This window comes from Megascapheus bottae, chromosome 15 (genome assembly GCF_031878675.1).
Source record: "Megascapheus bottae isolate mThoBot1 chromosome 15, mThoBot2.hap1, whole genome shotgun sequence".
Lineage (NCBI taxonomy): Eukaryota > Metazoa > Chordata > Mammalia > Rodentia > Geomyidae > Megascapheus > Megascapheus bottae.
The window spans coordinates 31,134,954-31,151,184 of NC_143523.1; the positions used below are offsets into that span (position 1 = coordinate 31,134,954).

A 16,231-nucleotide genomic window follows, 5' to 3' on the forward strand; every position below is an offset into this window, starting at 1 on the left:
TGTGTGTGTGTGTGTGTGTGTATACCAGGCCTGGGCTTAAGCCACAGCTGCTCTTCCAGCTTTTCGTGGTGATTAGCTGGAGATAAGAGTCTTATGTACTTTCTTGCCCAGGCTGGCTTTGAACCAGATTTTAGTTTCCTGAGTAGCTAGGATTACAAGCATTAGCCATCTGCGACCAGCTTCTAGTATTTACTTCTATCCATTCTACTGGTTTACATAGTAACTGAGGATGCTTCTTAGGGGTAAAGTAGGGCTCTGAATCTGCCCTAACTAGCAATAGAATGCATAAATGTGCCCAATTATCTCTGGTTATAGAGTCATATAGCACAGTGAGCAGACAGCTCCCATAAGATTAAAGAAGCTTGCACTGGTGCAATGGCTTACACCTGTAATCCTAGTGACTCAGGAGGCTGAGATCTGAGAATCTCGGTTCAAAGTTAGTCTGGGCACTAAAGAATGTGAGACTCTTATCTCCAATTAATCACTAGAAAACAGGAAGTGGAGCTGTAGTTCAGGGATAGGTCCCTGAGCCTTAAGCTGGCTCAGGCACAATGCCCTGGACCAGGGGTAAGGTGGTAGACTTGAGCTGAAGAGCTCAGGGACAATGCCCAGGCCCAGAGTTCAAGCCCTATGACCCACAGAAAAAAAAAAAAAAAAGATTAAAGAGGCCTTAAAGAAAGCCTCAGGGCCTGCAGGTTAGAAAGTAGTAGACGTTATGGGAAGAACAGGATACCTAGATTTGAACTTCTCCGAACATAGCTACAACTGTCTACATGATAAGGGATCCTTACAAATTCCAGGAATGATTCAGTGGGATACAAGCAACCTTCTAGGGAATCCATACTAAAGTCAACATAGAGGAAGGGACTATCCTTCCACTGAAGCAATAGTCCATGAACTGCCACAGCCCCACCAAAACCATGAACTTAGTGGCGGGGTGAATGGGCAGGGGTGAACGCACTGTGGTTCAGGGCAAAGAACCACACGGATCCACACACAGCAAGTGGCGTCAGTTACAGGCCTGATCCAAGAGTACAGTACACACCCTCTAGAGATTCTCACAAACACTTGAGCATATTTGGAAAGCACCGGAATTTTCTTTTTATGAGCCAGCAGGGATATGGAACCAGGGGACTCAAGTTGTAACGGGAAAATGAGCTCATCTGTATCTCAGGCCAGTGAGCGGAGGAATGGGCACCAAGGTTATCTGGGAAGTGAGAGCAATAGCAAGTGCTTCCTCCACCTCAGGGTACCGAGGACCAAATAAGAAACAGAAATTCCGTGTTTTATACACACAAAGCGAAATAGGAATGGTGCCACTTTGGCCTGAATTACCCAGAAGGATTCTTGGCATTAGTTGCACTTCATCTTTTTTGGGTCATAGAACCCACCAAAAGTCAAATTCCCAACTCAGGAAAATTTCCCTCTTCTCAAAATTCAGACTAGTCAGTTTGGTGGGAAGGTGGGGGCAGCAGAGGGAGCCCTAGAAAGATAGTGTCTCTTTCCCCTTTCAGCCTTAGATTACAAACACAAGACCCCTAACTCCCACAAACACATTTGTCGCCCACGTATTTTTCTTTTTCTTTTTTTTTGCCAGTCCTGGGCTTAAGCTCAGGGCCTGGCACTGTCTTTGGATTTTTCTCAAGGCTAGAGCTCTCCCACTTGAGCCTTAGCACCACTTCCGGCTTTTTCTAAGTATGTGGTACCGAGGAATAAAACCCGGGTCTTCGTGCATGCTAGGCAAGCACTCTACCACTAGGCCAAACTCCCGGCCCCATGTATATTTCTTTATGGAGCAAAAGTCAAAAGCACTGCGCTCAATGAGGCCCTTCTTTCATCATGGTCCGCTCATCTTCTGGCCCATAGTATGATTTTGGACATGTATATACTCAACCTCTTGTACATAGGTGGCTGTTGAGTTCAGGAAGTTACTTGAGGCAGCTGTTTCAGCGTGTGTCAAAATTAAGACATCAAGTTAATGTCACATTTCCTTGTCTAGATATTCTTCCTTCTAGATTCAGTTGGAAAGGGTATCAGAGGAACAACTCCAGCATAGACAAAGCAACAACCAGGAATAGAATCAGAAGATGTTGGAGACTCTGGGTTCTGGTCTCATGTTGTGTCATTTACTTGCTCAGGTATGAACCCGAGCAAATAAGTTAAGTGGAAGTGGATAATAGTGGTCTGTTTTATAGAGCTGTTGTAGGGAGGAAATAATGCCTGAAAAAAACCCTTTGAAAATAAAGAAATGCTGTGTAGATATGCATTGTTATTATTGTTGCTGCTTTGAGGCAAACTAGAAATAAACAAAGCATTTGTTTGAAAATGCTTTATTCCAAGCCGGGTACAATGGCTCATGCCTGTAATTCTAGCTACTCAGGAGAATGAGATCTGAGGATCTCAGTACAAAGCCAGCCCCAGCACTAAAAATGGAAAGTGGGGCTGTGGCTCCACACGGAGGGTGGGTAGGCTTGAGCTGAAGAGCTCAGGAACAGAGCCCAGGCCCAGAGTTCAAGGCCCGCCAAAAAAAAAAAAAATGCTTTATTCCAGAATAAACATTATTTAATCTGAAAAACGAAAGCCTGAAGTTACAGGTTAATTCGAGCAGCTGAGCAAGGGGAGAAACCTCCCTTGACGATCCTTGAGTTTGGCTCCTGGGTCGATGCCACATTCCCCAGGCAGAGGCCAACACGATCTTTCTTCTTTAAAGGTCCGAAGCCCTGTTCAGAATTATTCTAAATCCAAGTAACCCCAACCTCTATTATAACTTCCCCACTTTGTGGCTGTATTTGATAGGTTCAGACAGTTTTTAAAGGAAGGATATGATCAAAGAAGTGTCCTGCATTCTTGTGTAACATTTCTAATTTCGACTAGATCATTTTTTCTAAAAGTCATTAATGAGCCAGTGCTCAGAATGGTGACCTGTCTGTTTAGTGGGTGAAGCCATCTTGATATATTTTAGGTAGATTTGAACACAGACACCTCAGCACCCACTGAGGAAAGCAGCTGCAGTAACGCTGCTGGACAGAGGAATGTGGAGAGTGGGAGGTGCCAGGTGAGTCAGTAACCCTTCCCCAGTGAGTCTGGGCTGGTTGAGATGTCCTTATCGCCAGGGGGAGGGTGGTGGTGGTGGTGGTACTTCTGAATTGTCAAGACCAGCCAAGAGCCGGTAGAGATTAACAGCTTTATCTTCTTGTGAAGGTGTGGCTATGTGTGCATTTCTTTTCTCCTTAGATTTACATAATCAGTAATCTTTTGAGGACAAAAAATGTTAAAAATAAAAGTTTAAATGGGATAGAATTGGGCACACATAAACACATAAATGATTCAAATATCTTTGCAGTAAGAATGATAAGGAGATGAAGTTCTGCAAATTTCTAGCAAAAGTTTTTTTTTTTTCCTTTAATAATAGAGAGTAAGAAACAAGAGAAAACATACCATCTAGAAGTGTGTCAAAGTGGATCACTTGCAAGTACTCCTTCTCCCTCATGAAGCCCTTCAGGGGAGTGGCCCAGCCTTCACTGAGAACTTGGACCCACTGCAGGTCCAGCTGAAAAACAAATACCAGGGAAGATTCCATGAATCCTGCTTCTCAAGCATCGAGCCAGCCCAGGGCATTCTTTGCTTATTCAGGTTATCAGGGACATGAAGCAGACCATCTGTGGGAATAAACCAGTTTGGATAGGTTTTCTGGCCTATAACCTAAAGGCCAGATGGGTGTAAGTGGAGAACTTCCCTATGGAATTGTGGTAAAACCATGCCAAATTGAGAGATGATTTATTTGAACATTTTTAGGTTGCAACTAGCTTCACAATGTGAAGCTGAGCTGAAATTTCACCATTCATTATTTCCCCCACACACTGTGATTGTTTTTGTTTTTGTTTTCACTAGATGATCTTACTGATGGAATTAATAAAGTGACTGACTATAAGAAAAAATAAAAAATTATTAGCACGGTACTTACTGAAAGTCTGTCAAGACCTGGCCCTTCAAGGTGGCTCATAGAGGGACTTCCACCTCCCTCTTTCGCCAGTTGTTATCTATTTGGCAACACTACTAGGCAATGTATAGTCTAAACACATAGGTTTTCAGGCTTGTGTTTCATCTATCAGCCTGCAAACTCCTAATCAACCTTTATAACCCAGCTCATGGATCATTCCTCAGAAATATCTCCCATCATCCCTGTGGCCTAACTAATTAATTACTAGATTTTTTTAAAAGAATTTATTAACACTGACTTTTACATCATATTTCAAATGACATGTTTAACAAACAAGTGAATTAATTACTAGATTTTTGAAGCTCCCCACCTCTCAGACCAATTTGTTATTGGCACTGTCAATACTGCATTTGAATTATTATGTGTTTGCTTATTTGCCTTGGTTTTAGGGCACTTAGAATTTATTTATTTATTTATTAAAGAATCAGGGGATCCATTGACAAGCTGGCTATGACTTATTAGAGCATGGGATCTGTATGAGCACGTTCTCTACTTACTTTGCTCCTTATCAAACCTACAAAGTCTTAAGGAATAATAAAAAGGTACCAATAAAAATGACCTTGATCTTGTATGAAGAAACTAATGCTAACACATAAAAAGGTCCCAAGTATAACAGTTGTTCAGGATTCCAGCTTTAGAATTTCTAGGTAAAATTAGTGCAGCCTTTCCCTCGGACTCACTCTCTTTGACAAAAGAAAAGTGTGATTTGAAGGGAGAAAAGACTAAGGCATTCACATCACTTTAGATCAAGGTTGCTATTCGTTTGCTTCAGATTTCTTCCTATTTTTCTCATTATTTAAAGGACACTTACGCGAGACATAGGCATTTACATACAGTGAGACCAAAGGAGGACACTCTTAGGAGAGGAACAGAAAGGCACAATGCCTAGGTGCATCCGATTATACAAAATAATATTTATCAAAATGAACTCCAGGAAATGAAAACAAAAGGTTTTTTTCTTCTTTGTTGTTTTTTGTTTTCTTGCCTTTTTGTTCTGTTTTTTTCATCTTTGGGAGTGTAAGAGGAAGTACAGAAATGGAGGGACAGAGGGTGAACAAATGCAGCACTGGTACCCACTGGATGCTATGTGAAAAATAAACTATACAACATACAGGTGGGAATTGTAGAGAAAAATTGGGAAAGAGTGAAGGAGGGAGTGACATTGTCCAAAAAGAAATGTACTCTACTTGACTTATGTAAGTATAACCCTTCTGGATATCACCTTTATTAATAAAAATATATTTTTAAAATACTAAGCCAGGAGTTTGGCCTAGTGGTAAGAGTGCTTGCCTAGCATGCACAAAGACCCAGGTTTGAGTCCTTGGTATCACATACAGAGAAAAATCCAGAAGTGGTTGCTCAGGTGGTAGAGCACTGGGCCTTGAGAAAACCTAAGGACAGTTCTTAAGCCTTGAACTCAAGCCCTGGGACTGGCAAAAACCAACAACAATAACAACAAACTTTGTTTCTGCAATCAAATCTATGTAGACACGGGGCCGGGAGTTTTGCCCAGTGGTAGAGTGCTTGCCTAATATGCACGAAGACCCAGGTTCAATTCCTTGGTACCATATACATAGAAAAAAAGCCGAAGTGTTGCTGTGGCCCAAGTGGTAGAGTTCTAGCCTCGAGAAAGCCCAAGGATAGTGCTCAGGCCCTGAGCTCAATCCCAGGACTGGCCAAAAAAAAAATCTACGTAGACAAAACCTTACATATTTAATATGATACATTACCCTTGTACACATAGGAAAAATAAGTTTAATGTTTCTAGACCAATAAGGCTATTAATTTCTATACAATCTCAACTCAATACAGTTGTCTGGAACAGCTAATGTTTCAAAAGATTCCAACTGTATATAGGTATAAGTATTTATATTTATATAAAAGACCAATAATAGCAGTATCAAAAGCCATTTGCTTGGGCCAGCAGGGTGGCCTAGTGGTAGGGTGCTTGCCTAGCAGGCACAAACTCCTGAGTTCAATTCCTTGACACCACATACACAGGAAAAGCAGGAAGTGGTGATGTGGTTGAAGGGTAGAGTGCTAGCCCTGAGAAAACCTAAGGACAGTGCTCAGGCCCTGAGTTTAAGGACTAGTAAAAAAAATAAATAAAAGCCATTGCCTTTTGGACAAAGATATTACTGCCAATTAGTAACTACTGCCCTTGTCTGCAGTACAGTGACAGCTGTGTAAACTGTCTTCTGCAAGTATCAAGGTTACTTTCCAAGTCTACCTCTCTTTATGGCACTGATCAACTACTCTTTGGCAAGTCTTGGGGCGAGATGTGTTCAGAGGAGAGATAAGGAAAAAAAAGATGGATGGAAATAAAGTGACTTAGACACTCCCTCGGTGGCTCTTCTACATCCGTCCCATAAGGGAGGATAACAGCAAGAGTTTGTTAATGGATGATGACTGACATGCAGCCTGATTCTCCTCTGCCAGCCTGTAACCTCTTACCCTGGTGATTGACAATGAAGGCAAAGTGTCAGCCTCAGCTCGGACACGGTCAAGTCTGTTTTCTGGCACAAAGAGTTCATGGATGCCTTTGATTATAGTATGGGGTACGATGTTCTGAAAAGAAACAGAATTGACAGCAATGGTAAGTGACAACTGTAAAAAAAAAAGCTTTAATAAAAATGTTTGGATGATCTTTCATTGCTTTATTCAGCTAAAAAAAAAATAAAAAGAAGGGCTGAGGAGGAGCCCCTGAAGTGAGAGGGTAGTGCCTGCCTTGCAAGTGAGAGTCAAAAAAGATGGAGAGACAACCAGGCCCTCACCTGCTCCTGAAGGAGCTCCACCACTTGCTCTACACAATCACTCACTGAAGACAGGTTGGTTTTAAGGACACACTCGGGAGTCTCAGGCTTCTCATAATCAGAATCAATGCCTGTAAATCCTGCAAGGTATAAAGTGATATAGCACACACATACCAACAGAATCATTTTTTTTTAAATCAACAAGATAGGGGTTTGGTGTTAACCTACGAATTTGGATTGTAACAAAAGATTCAACAGCCATCCGTGACTTCTTGCCATATGTAAGAAAGTTTACAAATGAATTTTTAGTGAAGTCCTAAGTTATAAACAACATCTGGCTAAGGTCAAGCCCTCTACTACTGACTGGCATTAAAAAGGCAAGAAGGATAAACTGAACAGCCCTCCTTGTCCCTGTGTACTTATCTATTCTCTTTTGAACTTTACGGCTTTATGACAGAGGTGACAGTTCTTAAGAGATTTTTCAGAACCACATTTTAACAAGCCCCCAAGCAAATTGAAAATATTATGATTTGGTAACAAATTGTGTACATTATACGCAATTTTGGAAAACAGTTTGAAACTTCCAAGAAACTTTTGAGGACAGAACAGGGAAGCCGGTCAGCAGGCTCAGAAAGTTAACTGCAGGAGGTGCACTAGCCACTTCACATACCTTTAATCTCCCCCGCTCTAGCCCGTTTGTAAAGGCCTTTTACATCTCTGCTTTCACAAATATTTAGAGGTGCATCTACAAATATTTCAAAGAACGGCAGTCCTGCTGATTCATGGATTTTGCGGGCATTCTCGCGATCCTGGAAAATGGTATGTTGGAGAATGTAAAAAAGAAGTTTGCTATGGTTTGAAAGTGTCCAAGCCCCAGAGCCATAGTGCTACTTCCGTTTTTTGAGTAGTTAATTGGAGATAAGAGTTGAAGTGGGGTGGGGCGGGGGGAGAGGGAACAGGAGCATGGCCTAGTGGTGGAGTGCTTGCCTAGCATGCACAAAGCCCTGGGTTTGATTCCTCGGTACCACATACAAAGAAAAAAACAGAAGTGGTGCTGTGGCTCACATGGTAAAGCACTAGCCTTGAGAAAGCCCAAGGATAGTACACAGGCCCTGAGTTCAAGCCCCAGGACTGGAAAAAAATTAAAAAGAGTCTCATGGGGACGTTTCTGCCAAGGCTGGCTTTCAACTTCAATCCTCAGATCTCAGCTTCTTGAGTAGCTAGGATTACATGCATAAGCATGTATGGGGTACCAAGGAATGTAGGAACTCTCTTTATATAACCAACTGTAAACAGTAGTAAACAGTGAAGTGAGGAAGACTGTGTGTGTATAGTGAGGGCTTCTTAGTGGCTCCTCTCAGCACCTTCCTCAACTCCTGTCCTCAGCACTTTGAGGACACTTATACTATGGACAGAAATGATGTATAGTAACAAATCTTTTTACCTTTGCAAATGGAGAAATGAAACTGGTAATGCAGACCAGACCAGCATCAGCAAACAACTTGGCCACCTCAGCAATCCGTCGAATATTTTCTTCTCGGTCCCCAGGAGAGAATCCAAGATTTTTATTAAGGCCATGACGGACGTTGTCTCCATCCAAGGAATAACAAGGAATGGCATGAGAGACAAGATACTCTTCCAGAGCAAAACTTATTGTTGTTTTTCCAGCACCAGAGAGACCTGTCCAGAACCAGCAAGACAGACGGGAGTGATTCTTTTTGCTTAAGATGATAAATTGTGAACTCATTTATTCTTGGAATGCATCAAAAGCCTTATTGTATTTCTCTGATGGATCATAAACCAACCCCCCCCAAAAGTACAGTTCATTAGAAGCCAAGTTCAGTGTTTATTTCTGATTTGGAAATGACAACTTGCTCCCTATTAGGATTATAACCTTTCAAAACAAGTGGGGTTTATAAACAGGGAGGTCTGGGGCTATATGTGATTCTTTGTGTATTGTATTTTGCCTGCAGAGCATGATAAAGATCAAAGTCATTGTTTATTCGAATCCACATTTGGGATAATGGTGGTCTCATCCTCTCAGATGGCTGCAAGTAGCCATTGTGGAGAGATCCAGACCAAACCTGCTTCCCTGATAAATGCCACCAAACAACTGACATCAGAGCGCACATGCTGTGCTTTGGCTTCAAGATTTTTCCAAAGTGACTCTTGACATAGGAATGAAAAGAGTCATACTGACCTTGGTATGTAGACTTCCTAGGAATATTTACACTCTTAGATCTAACAATTCTTTTTTTTCTGCCAGTCCTGGGGCTTGAACTCGGTGTCTGAGCACTAACTATCCTTGGGCTTTCTCAAGGTTAGAGCTCTACCACTTGAGTCACAGCACCACTTCTAGCTTTTTCTATATATGTGGCACCGAAGAATCAAACCTGGGTCTTTGTGCATGTTAGGCAAGCACACTACCTCTAGCCCAAACTTCCGCCCTACGTCTAACAATCCTTGAAGGTCTTAGCATGAGAATAGAGTTACCATGTGCAGTCCATCACACAATCACAGCCCAAGTGGGAAAACATGGTAATTTCTAGATAAGGGAAAACACACTGTAAAAAAGAAATATAGCCTACTAAAAATACTTAAGAGCTTACTTCTGAGTCACTTTGAACCCTAACACTATAAAATTTCATTTGCCCTAGAGAATTCTGAGCCTGAAGAATAGCTCATGATGCCAAACCATTGTCAAATAGCATTCAACATGTAATTGGAAGAGCTGGAAGGGTAATTTAAAAGAAAAAAAAAAAAAAGCTGGGTACCCAGTGGCGCCGCTGGTGGCTCATGCCTGTAATCTTAGCTACTTAGGAGGTTGAGATCTGAGGATCACGGTTTGAAGCCAGCCCTGGCAGGAGAGTCCATGAGACTTTTATCTCCAAGAAATTACTCAGAAAAAGCTGGAAGTGGCACTGTGCATCAAGTGGTAGAGCACTAGCCTTGAGCATAGAGCGACTCTGAGATAGAGCCCAGGCCTTCAGTTCATTTTAGTGTTGATGGTTCACACCCATAATTCTAGCTATTTAGGAGGCTGAGATCCAGAGGATTGCTTTGCAGAAAGTTCATGAGACTTCATTAAACAACCAAAAGCCATGCTAAAGGTGATACAAACAAGCTGAGCAAGGCCCCGGTACTGAGTTTAAACCTTGGTACAGGTTAAACTGTGGTACTGGCAAAAAGCGGGAAAAAGAAACAGGAAGGAAAGAAGGCAGACAGACAGGCAGGGAGTTAGCAGGCAGATTGAATAAATGCTCCAGAGAAGACAGCCGAAGGCAGAGGGTGGAAATTCTACGGAGAAAACACAAAGTCCAGAAGAAAGGAAGTTTGGGGGAAAAATAAGTAATCTGCAAAGGGTAAATAGTTCTATTTTAATATGGCTTTGACATAGGATCATTGGAAGAAATGGCTCCATGAAGCCAATAGTTAAAGCATTGTTGAAAGTGTTATCTGTAATTCTGTCATTAAGCTTCAACTGATAGATCCTTCTTAGAATTTATGTAGGGGTAAGGAAAACTGGAATCTTCAATCTTTAGTGTATTCTTTTGCATCACCAAAGGAGAGAAATAATAGAAATTTTCTTTTGATTTTGTTTCAACTGTCAGGAAACAGCCAAATCTCAAGAACTATATTTAACTAGATGGTTGATGCATTTATTTTAATTCATTAGGGTGATACTACATTTACTGAGAATTCTACTATAGGCAAAGCACTATGCTACATATATTGGTAAGTTATTGCAATTAGTTCTCTTACATCTTCATAAGACAGGTGCTAATCTGCATGCTTATTTTACAAATAAGGAAAAGAGGCTTAGAAAGGAGAATTGTTTTTCCAAATTGATTTCACATGGCTAATATACGCAGAGCAGCTACAGCTCAAATCTTAGACTCTGGATTTCAAGTATTTGGTTTCTTCTAGTCTATTTGGTTAATACCCTAATCTCTGAAACCTGGGGAAAAGGTGACTTTTTATAGTAAAAAAAAAATCACAGAAGAAATATACGTTTATATTCTTTCCTTCTCCTAAGTTCTTTTTCTGTTTTCCAGTGAGTATCACATCAGAGAAACTGGAATTTGATGACAACAAAAGTTGTCATCAGGCTGAGAGCATGGCCTACTGGTAAAATGCTTGCCTGGCCTGCATGAAGCCTTGGGCTTGAGTCCTTTGTACCACATACACAGAAAAAGCCTGAAGTGGTGCTGTGGCTCAAGTGGTAGAAATCTAGCCTTGAGAAAGCCCAAGGACAGTGCCCAGGCACTAAGTTCAAGCCCCCCCCCCCCCCAAAAAAAGGTGTCATTACTAGTGAGGCAAACGTATGACAGGAAGTAGGTAGTGATATTCATCAGGTCTCTTGAGAGTTGGAATAAAACTCTCAGGAATTGTGACAAGTGGGTATTGTGTATTTGTTTGTTTTCATTTTTTTGCTAGTCCTAGGCCTTGAACTCAGAGCCTGAGCGCTGTCCTTGGGCTTTTTAAGGTGAGAGCTCTACAATTTGAGCCATAGCACCACTTCAGGCTTTTTCTATGTATGTGGTACAATAGTTGAACCCAGGTCTTTGTGCAAGCACTCTTACCACTAGGCCAAACTCCCCACCTCATATTGTGCATTTGATCAAAGCACCTAAGTCCCCACTGTCTGTCCTTATCCTAGAGAACAGAGAAAGTTGTTTTGATGCAGGGCCCAAACATAAGTGAAACCAGGAAACCAAAGGCACTAGGAAAACAGTTGAAAAATATAAGAAGACTAAAGCTAATTTGGACAGGAACAGAAAAACAAACAAACAAAACACACCTTAGAATAACAAGAAAAAGAGCCTGGCGCGGTGGCTCATGCCTGTAGTCATAGCTACTCAGGAGGCTGAGATCTGAGGATCAAGGTTCAAAACCAGCCCAGGTACAAAAGGACTTGAGACTCTTATTTCCAAATAACCCCTAGAAAATTGGAAGTGGGGTTTGGCTCAAGGGTATGGCGGTAGCCTTGAGCTGAAGAGCTCAGGGACAGTGCTCAGGCTGAGTTCAAGCCACATGACCCACCAAAAAAAAAAAAAAAGAATAACAAGAAAAGGTACAAGACAGGTCCCACCCTGCCTTAGCCTTTAGAATTTATTCTCAGGTTAGAATCTACCTTGGTGAAGGTCTGGGAGTTTGACCTAGTGGTGGAGTGCTTGCCTAGCATGCACGAAGACAAAGGTTTGATTCCTTGGTACCACATACATAGAAAAAGCTAGAAATGGTGCTGTGGCTCAAGTGGTAGAGTACTAGCATTGAGGAAAAAGCCCAAAGACAGTGCTCAGGACCTGAGTTCAAACTCCAGGACTGGCAAAAAAAAAAAAAAAAAAAAAAAGAATCTAACTTGGTGAGCAGAAAACAACACATACACTGATTTCAGATGCTAGATAAACACACTCTGCATCCACACTCATTCTGTTTAAAATTACATCTATATATTCAACTTGGCTTTCCTTTTGAGTCTAGGCCTGTGCTTGACTCATTCCCAGGAAACAATTTTTTAACTTGTTCAGGACTAGAGTGCTAGGAGCCGCAGGTATTAATTTTAGTTCTATCATTAGCCCTCAACTTTTACATGTGGTGGTTACAAAAACACAAGAAAAGAAAGTTTTAATGGTTTGCCTAGTAGGGGCAAGTTATTTTTTACAGGTAAGGAACAATTATCAGCCAAATAGATTTTCCCATTCTTGCCCATATTCTAGCTCTTCTTGTACAGATTTTTAGTTTTGGGTATAGTAAGGGAAACGGTTCTCTAGAATGTCAAAACATCAAAACATATAAAATCATAAAAATCTTGGTTTCATTCCTTGGTATCTAATTGCTTGGTGTTCAATTCGGAAAGGCCCATTCGTAACTATCAGTGAATGTATTTAGAGATGAGCATTAAGATTACTGAGTTTCCATTCAACCACTATGGAAAGCAATATGGCAGTACCTCAAAAGGCTAAACATAGAGCTCCCCTATGATCCAGCAATTCCACTACTTGGCATTTACCCAACCATCCAGAAACTAGGGCATACTAAATCCACTATCACAACAAGGTTCACTGCAGCACTATTCACCATAGCAAAAATATGGAACCAACCTAGATGTCCCTCAGTTGATGAGTGGATCAACAAGTTGTGGTATTTGTACACAATGGAATTCTATGCTGCTGTCAGAAAAAACGACATAGCCCCATTTGTTAGGAAATGGAAAGTCTTAGAAAAAAATCATATTAAGTGAAGTAAGCCAGACTCAAAGGAAATTAGGCTCAATGGTTCCCCTCATTTGTCATAATGAGTAGAAACCTTGGGCTCTACTAGCAGAGATCTGCAATAGAGCAAAACCTTGATATATAAGGCCATATAGTATGAAGCTAATTGAAAAGACCTCCAGGATATTGAAACAAAAGCCATACAATGAATGATTGTTGTCCTTAATGTATTATGTTATCTCATGTTATCTCTCATCTCTTTTGCTGTCCCTTGGTTATCTCATATTGTTACAGTATCTCACTTTGTTATCTGATATATTGGATTTATTTGTATTTGGTTATTTGAAATTGGACAGGGAAGGGGGGAAAACCAAGCCGGGGGAGGCTTGGAGGGGAGGGTAATGGGGTCCAAGACATGTGAAAGTGTATCAATAAATGTGAATTAATGCACCTTCTATCTGGCAAATATCATGTAACCCTTTTATTAATTACAATAATAAAAAAAAGATTACTGAGTTTCTTGCCAGGCTCAGGGGCTCATGCCTGTAATCCTACCTACTCAGGAGGCTGAGATCTTAGGATCAAGGTTCAAAACCAGCTGGGCACAAAAGGAGCCGAAACTCTTATCTCCAATTAACCTCCAGAAAATGAGAAGTGGGGCTTGGCTCAAGGGTAGGGCGATAGCCTTGAGCTGAAGAGTTAAGCTGGAGAATTAAGACTAACATTTAGGCCTCCTATGACAGTTTTTAGCATCTTTCCAAGTTAAATTACACATGTGCCATGTGAATATAGTATATTAATTTTCTTAAAATTGTGTCACACCCTCAATTTATAAATGAAAATAGGGATATGTTGATATATATGCAGGTTGATACCTGTCAGCCACACGGTACACCCTCGAAATCCGCCCCTTGTTCCGACCACCTGCCCTCTCTTATTCCTGCTCACGTGGTGGGCTTGATAGATCACATTGGTGGACTTCTGCTGATTGTCCTATAAAACAAGACAAGAGCAAGCACGGTGTTTGATTATTAAAATGAAAAATATTCACAGGAACAAGAGAAATCCATTTTAATCTTTTAATTTCAAAGGTGATATATACCAGCTTGTAGAAATGTGTACATTTCTGCATGGCTTTTCTTTTGCTAGTACTGGAGCTTGAACTCAGGGCCTGGGCACTGTCCTTGGGCTCTCTCAAGGGTAGAGCTCTACCACTGCAGCCACAACACCACTTTTGGTTTTTTCTATGTATGTGGTACAGAGGAATTGAACCTGTTTTGTGTATGTTAGGTAAAGCACTCTGCCACTAGATCAGACTCCAGTCCCTGTATGAAATGTTTTTAAAAAGACATCCTTATCTTTCCTAAGACAATTTTTCTTTCATTTCTGTAGATTATGCTGAGCTATTAGCAATACATATGAATTTTCCATAGCTTCAAGCTCATGCATGTTTTTTCTGCATTCCACTCCTTTTGCTTAAAGTAGTTCTTGAGAATTGTTTGTTTCCACAAAATTATTTTTTTAAGTTATTGCATAATGACTTGTCGATTCATGCACTACAAACAGCTAAATACCTAATAAAATTAGAATGTGATTCTATCTTGCATACACAGTCTTCCCCAACTGTATTTCCTTTTCTATGATGGTCAAACAGAACTACAGATATTAATTTTGATACATCAAAAATGAATACCATATTAGAACATCTATCATGATTCTTTGAGATTATAATTCAAGTCAGACTATTTTGATGCTATAGAATAGTTCTGATTCCATAACATTTTAAGTCACACACCTTATATGGTAGTGAGGATATTATATTTGTTTCTTCTCAAGTATGATGGGCTTGAAGATAACCAATTCAAATACTCCAAGAGCAGAGGGAATGCTAGGGTAGGATCTCCATTTTTTGTGGAGCTCGTGATACACCAAGGTGGTTGTGTAAATGGTTGAGGTTAGTTGTGATCCTGTGGCTTCCACCCAGGCAGCAACAACTAGTGAGAGTTTGGTCTGAGAACTCAGGTGACTTCCTCACAAGAACTAACCTCTGTTTCCATTTTGCCCAGTTTTCATCTTTTAAAAGTCCATGCAGAAATGAACAGGTACCAGTTATGACATATTAGAGGTTAATTCAAATGCCTATATTTTAGTTGTAATAAAATCAGCCTAATACAGTAAAACAAGACTATGTGACCCAAATTCTAAGCTCTGACTAGAAAATCTATGTAGAAGGAATGTTTTAAATGTAAAAGAAGACAATAAAAACATTTTGGTGTGGACTTTAAAAAATAACATATGCCCCAAAGGAGAAAAATCTACTATGGTGGTTACACAAAAACATTAGGAACCACTTGTATGTGGCTGGGGTGTGGTAACTGAGTTTCTAACACAGATGTGATAAAGGTTTGCAAACTGTAAAAACATCAATGAGGTTTTTACACAAAATACATCTGAACCCCCTCTACATTTTGCTTTTGGCTGCTGCCCTGCCCCCTAAACAGGAAGAAATTCAGAATAAATCCCAGGTTCTGTTAACTTTCTGTGGGTACTTTGTGATGATGATTTTATGTGCCATTCTGGTTTGAAAGATGAGGATCACGGTTAGAAGCCAGACTGGACAGGAAAGTCTGTGAGACTCTTATCTCCAAGTGGATATGTGGATTAAGTTGTATAGTGTTAGTCTTGAGCAAAAAATCCAAGCAGGAGAGCAAGGTCATGAGTTCAAGCCCCAGGACCAGTACATACATACAAAAATATGTTACAGTTCATGAGGAAGAACTACTCTAACAAAATATTATAATTTTATCATTATTTATTTGTGGTAGTGGAGATTGAGCCCATGATTTCATGTATACCAGGTAAGTGTTCTTTAACTGACCTACCATCAGACAGGGTCTCACTACATAGTCCCAAACTATCCTCAAGCTTTCAACCTTTCCCTCCTCTGCTACCTGAGAAGTTGAGATTACAGATTAAGTTGCACCCTGACCATAGTTTGTTATTTTTTTTTCTTTTGTAGGTCGTGGGGCTTGAACTCTGGGCCAGGGTGCTGTCCTGAGCTCTTCAGCTTAAGACTAGCCCTCTATCACTTGAACTACAGTGCCACTTCTGATTTTGTAGTGGTTAACTGGAGATAAGAGTCTTAGGGACTTTCTTGCTTGGCTTTGAAGCATGATCCTCAGATCTCAGCTTCCTATGTAGCTAGGATTATAGGCATGAGCCACCAGCACCTGGCTCTAACCATAGGTTTTTATATATTTTTT

At 40.7% G+C, this 16,231-nt stretch overlaps 1 protein-coding gene across 1 annotated transcript in view; it reads right to left on the minus strand.

Annotated features, from left to right (window-relative positions):
• The window catches only part of Papss2 (3'-phosphoadenosine 5'-phosphosulfate synthase 2), a 61,926-nt gene that overhangs the window by 17,739 nt on the left and 27,956 nt on the right, over nt 1–16,231 (minus strand). Inside the window, exons 2-7 of the mRNA XM_090346325.1 lie at nt 13,844–13,961; nt 8,198–8,433; nt 7,424–7,562; nt 6,775–6,893; nt 6,455–6,568; nt 3,439–3,550 (exon numbers count right to left, since the gene is read on the minus strand). Coding sequence (XP_090202451.1) covers nt 3,439–3,550; nt 6,455–6,568; nt 6,775–6,893; nt 7,424–7,562; nt 8,198–8,433; nt 13,844–13,961 — 838 coding nt within the window. The remainder of the gene's footprint in view (nt 1–3,438; nt 3,551–6,454; nt 6,569–6,774; nt 6,894–7,423; nt 7,563–8,197; nt 8,434–13,843; nt 13,962–16,231) is intronic.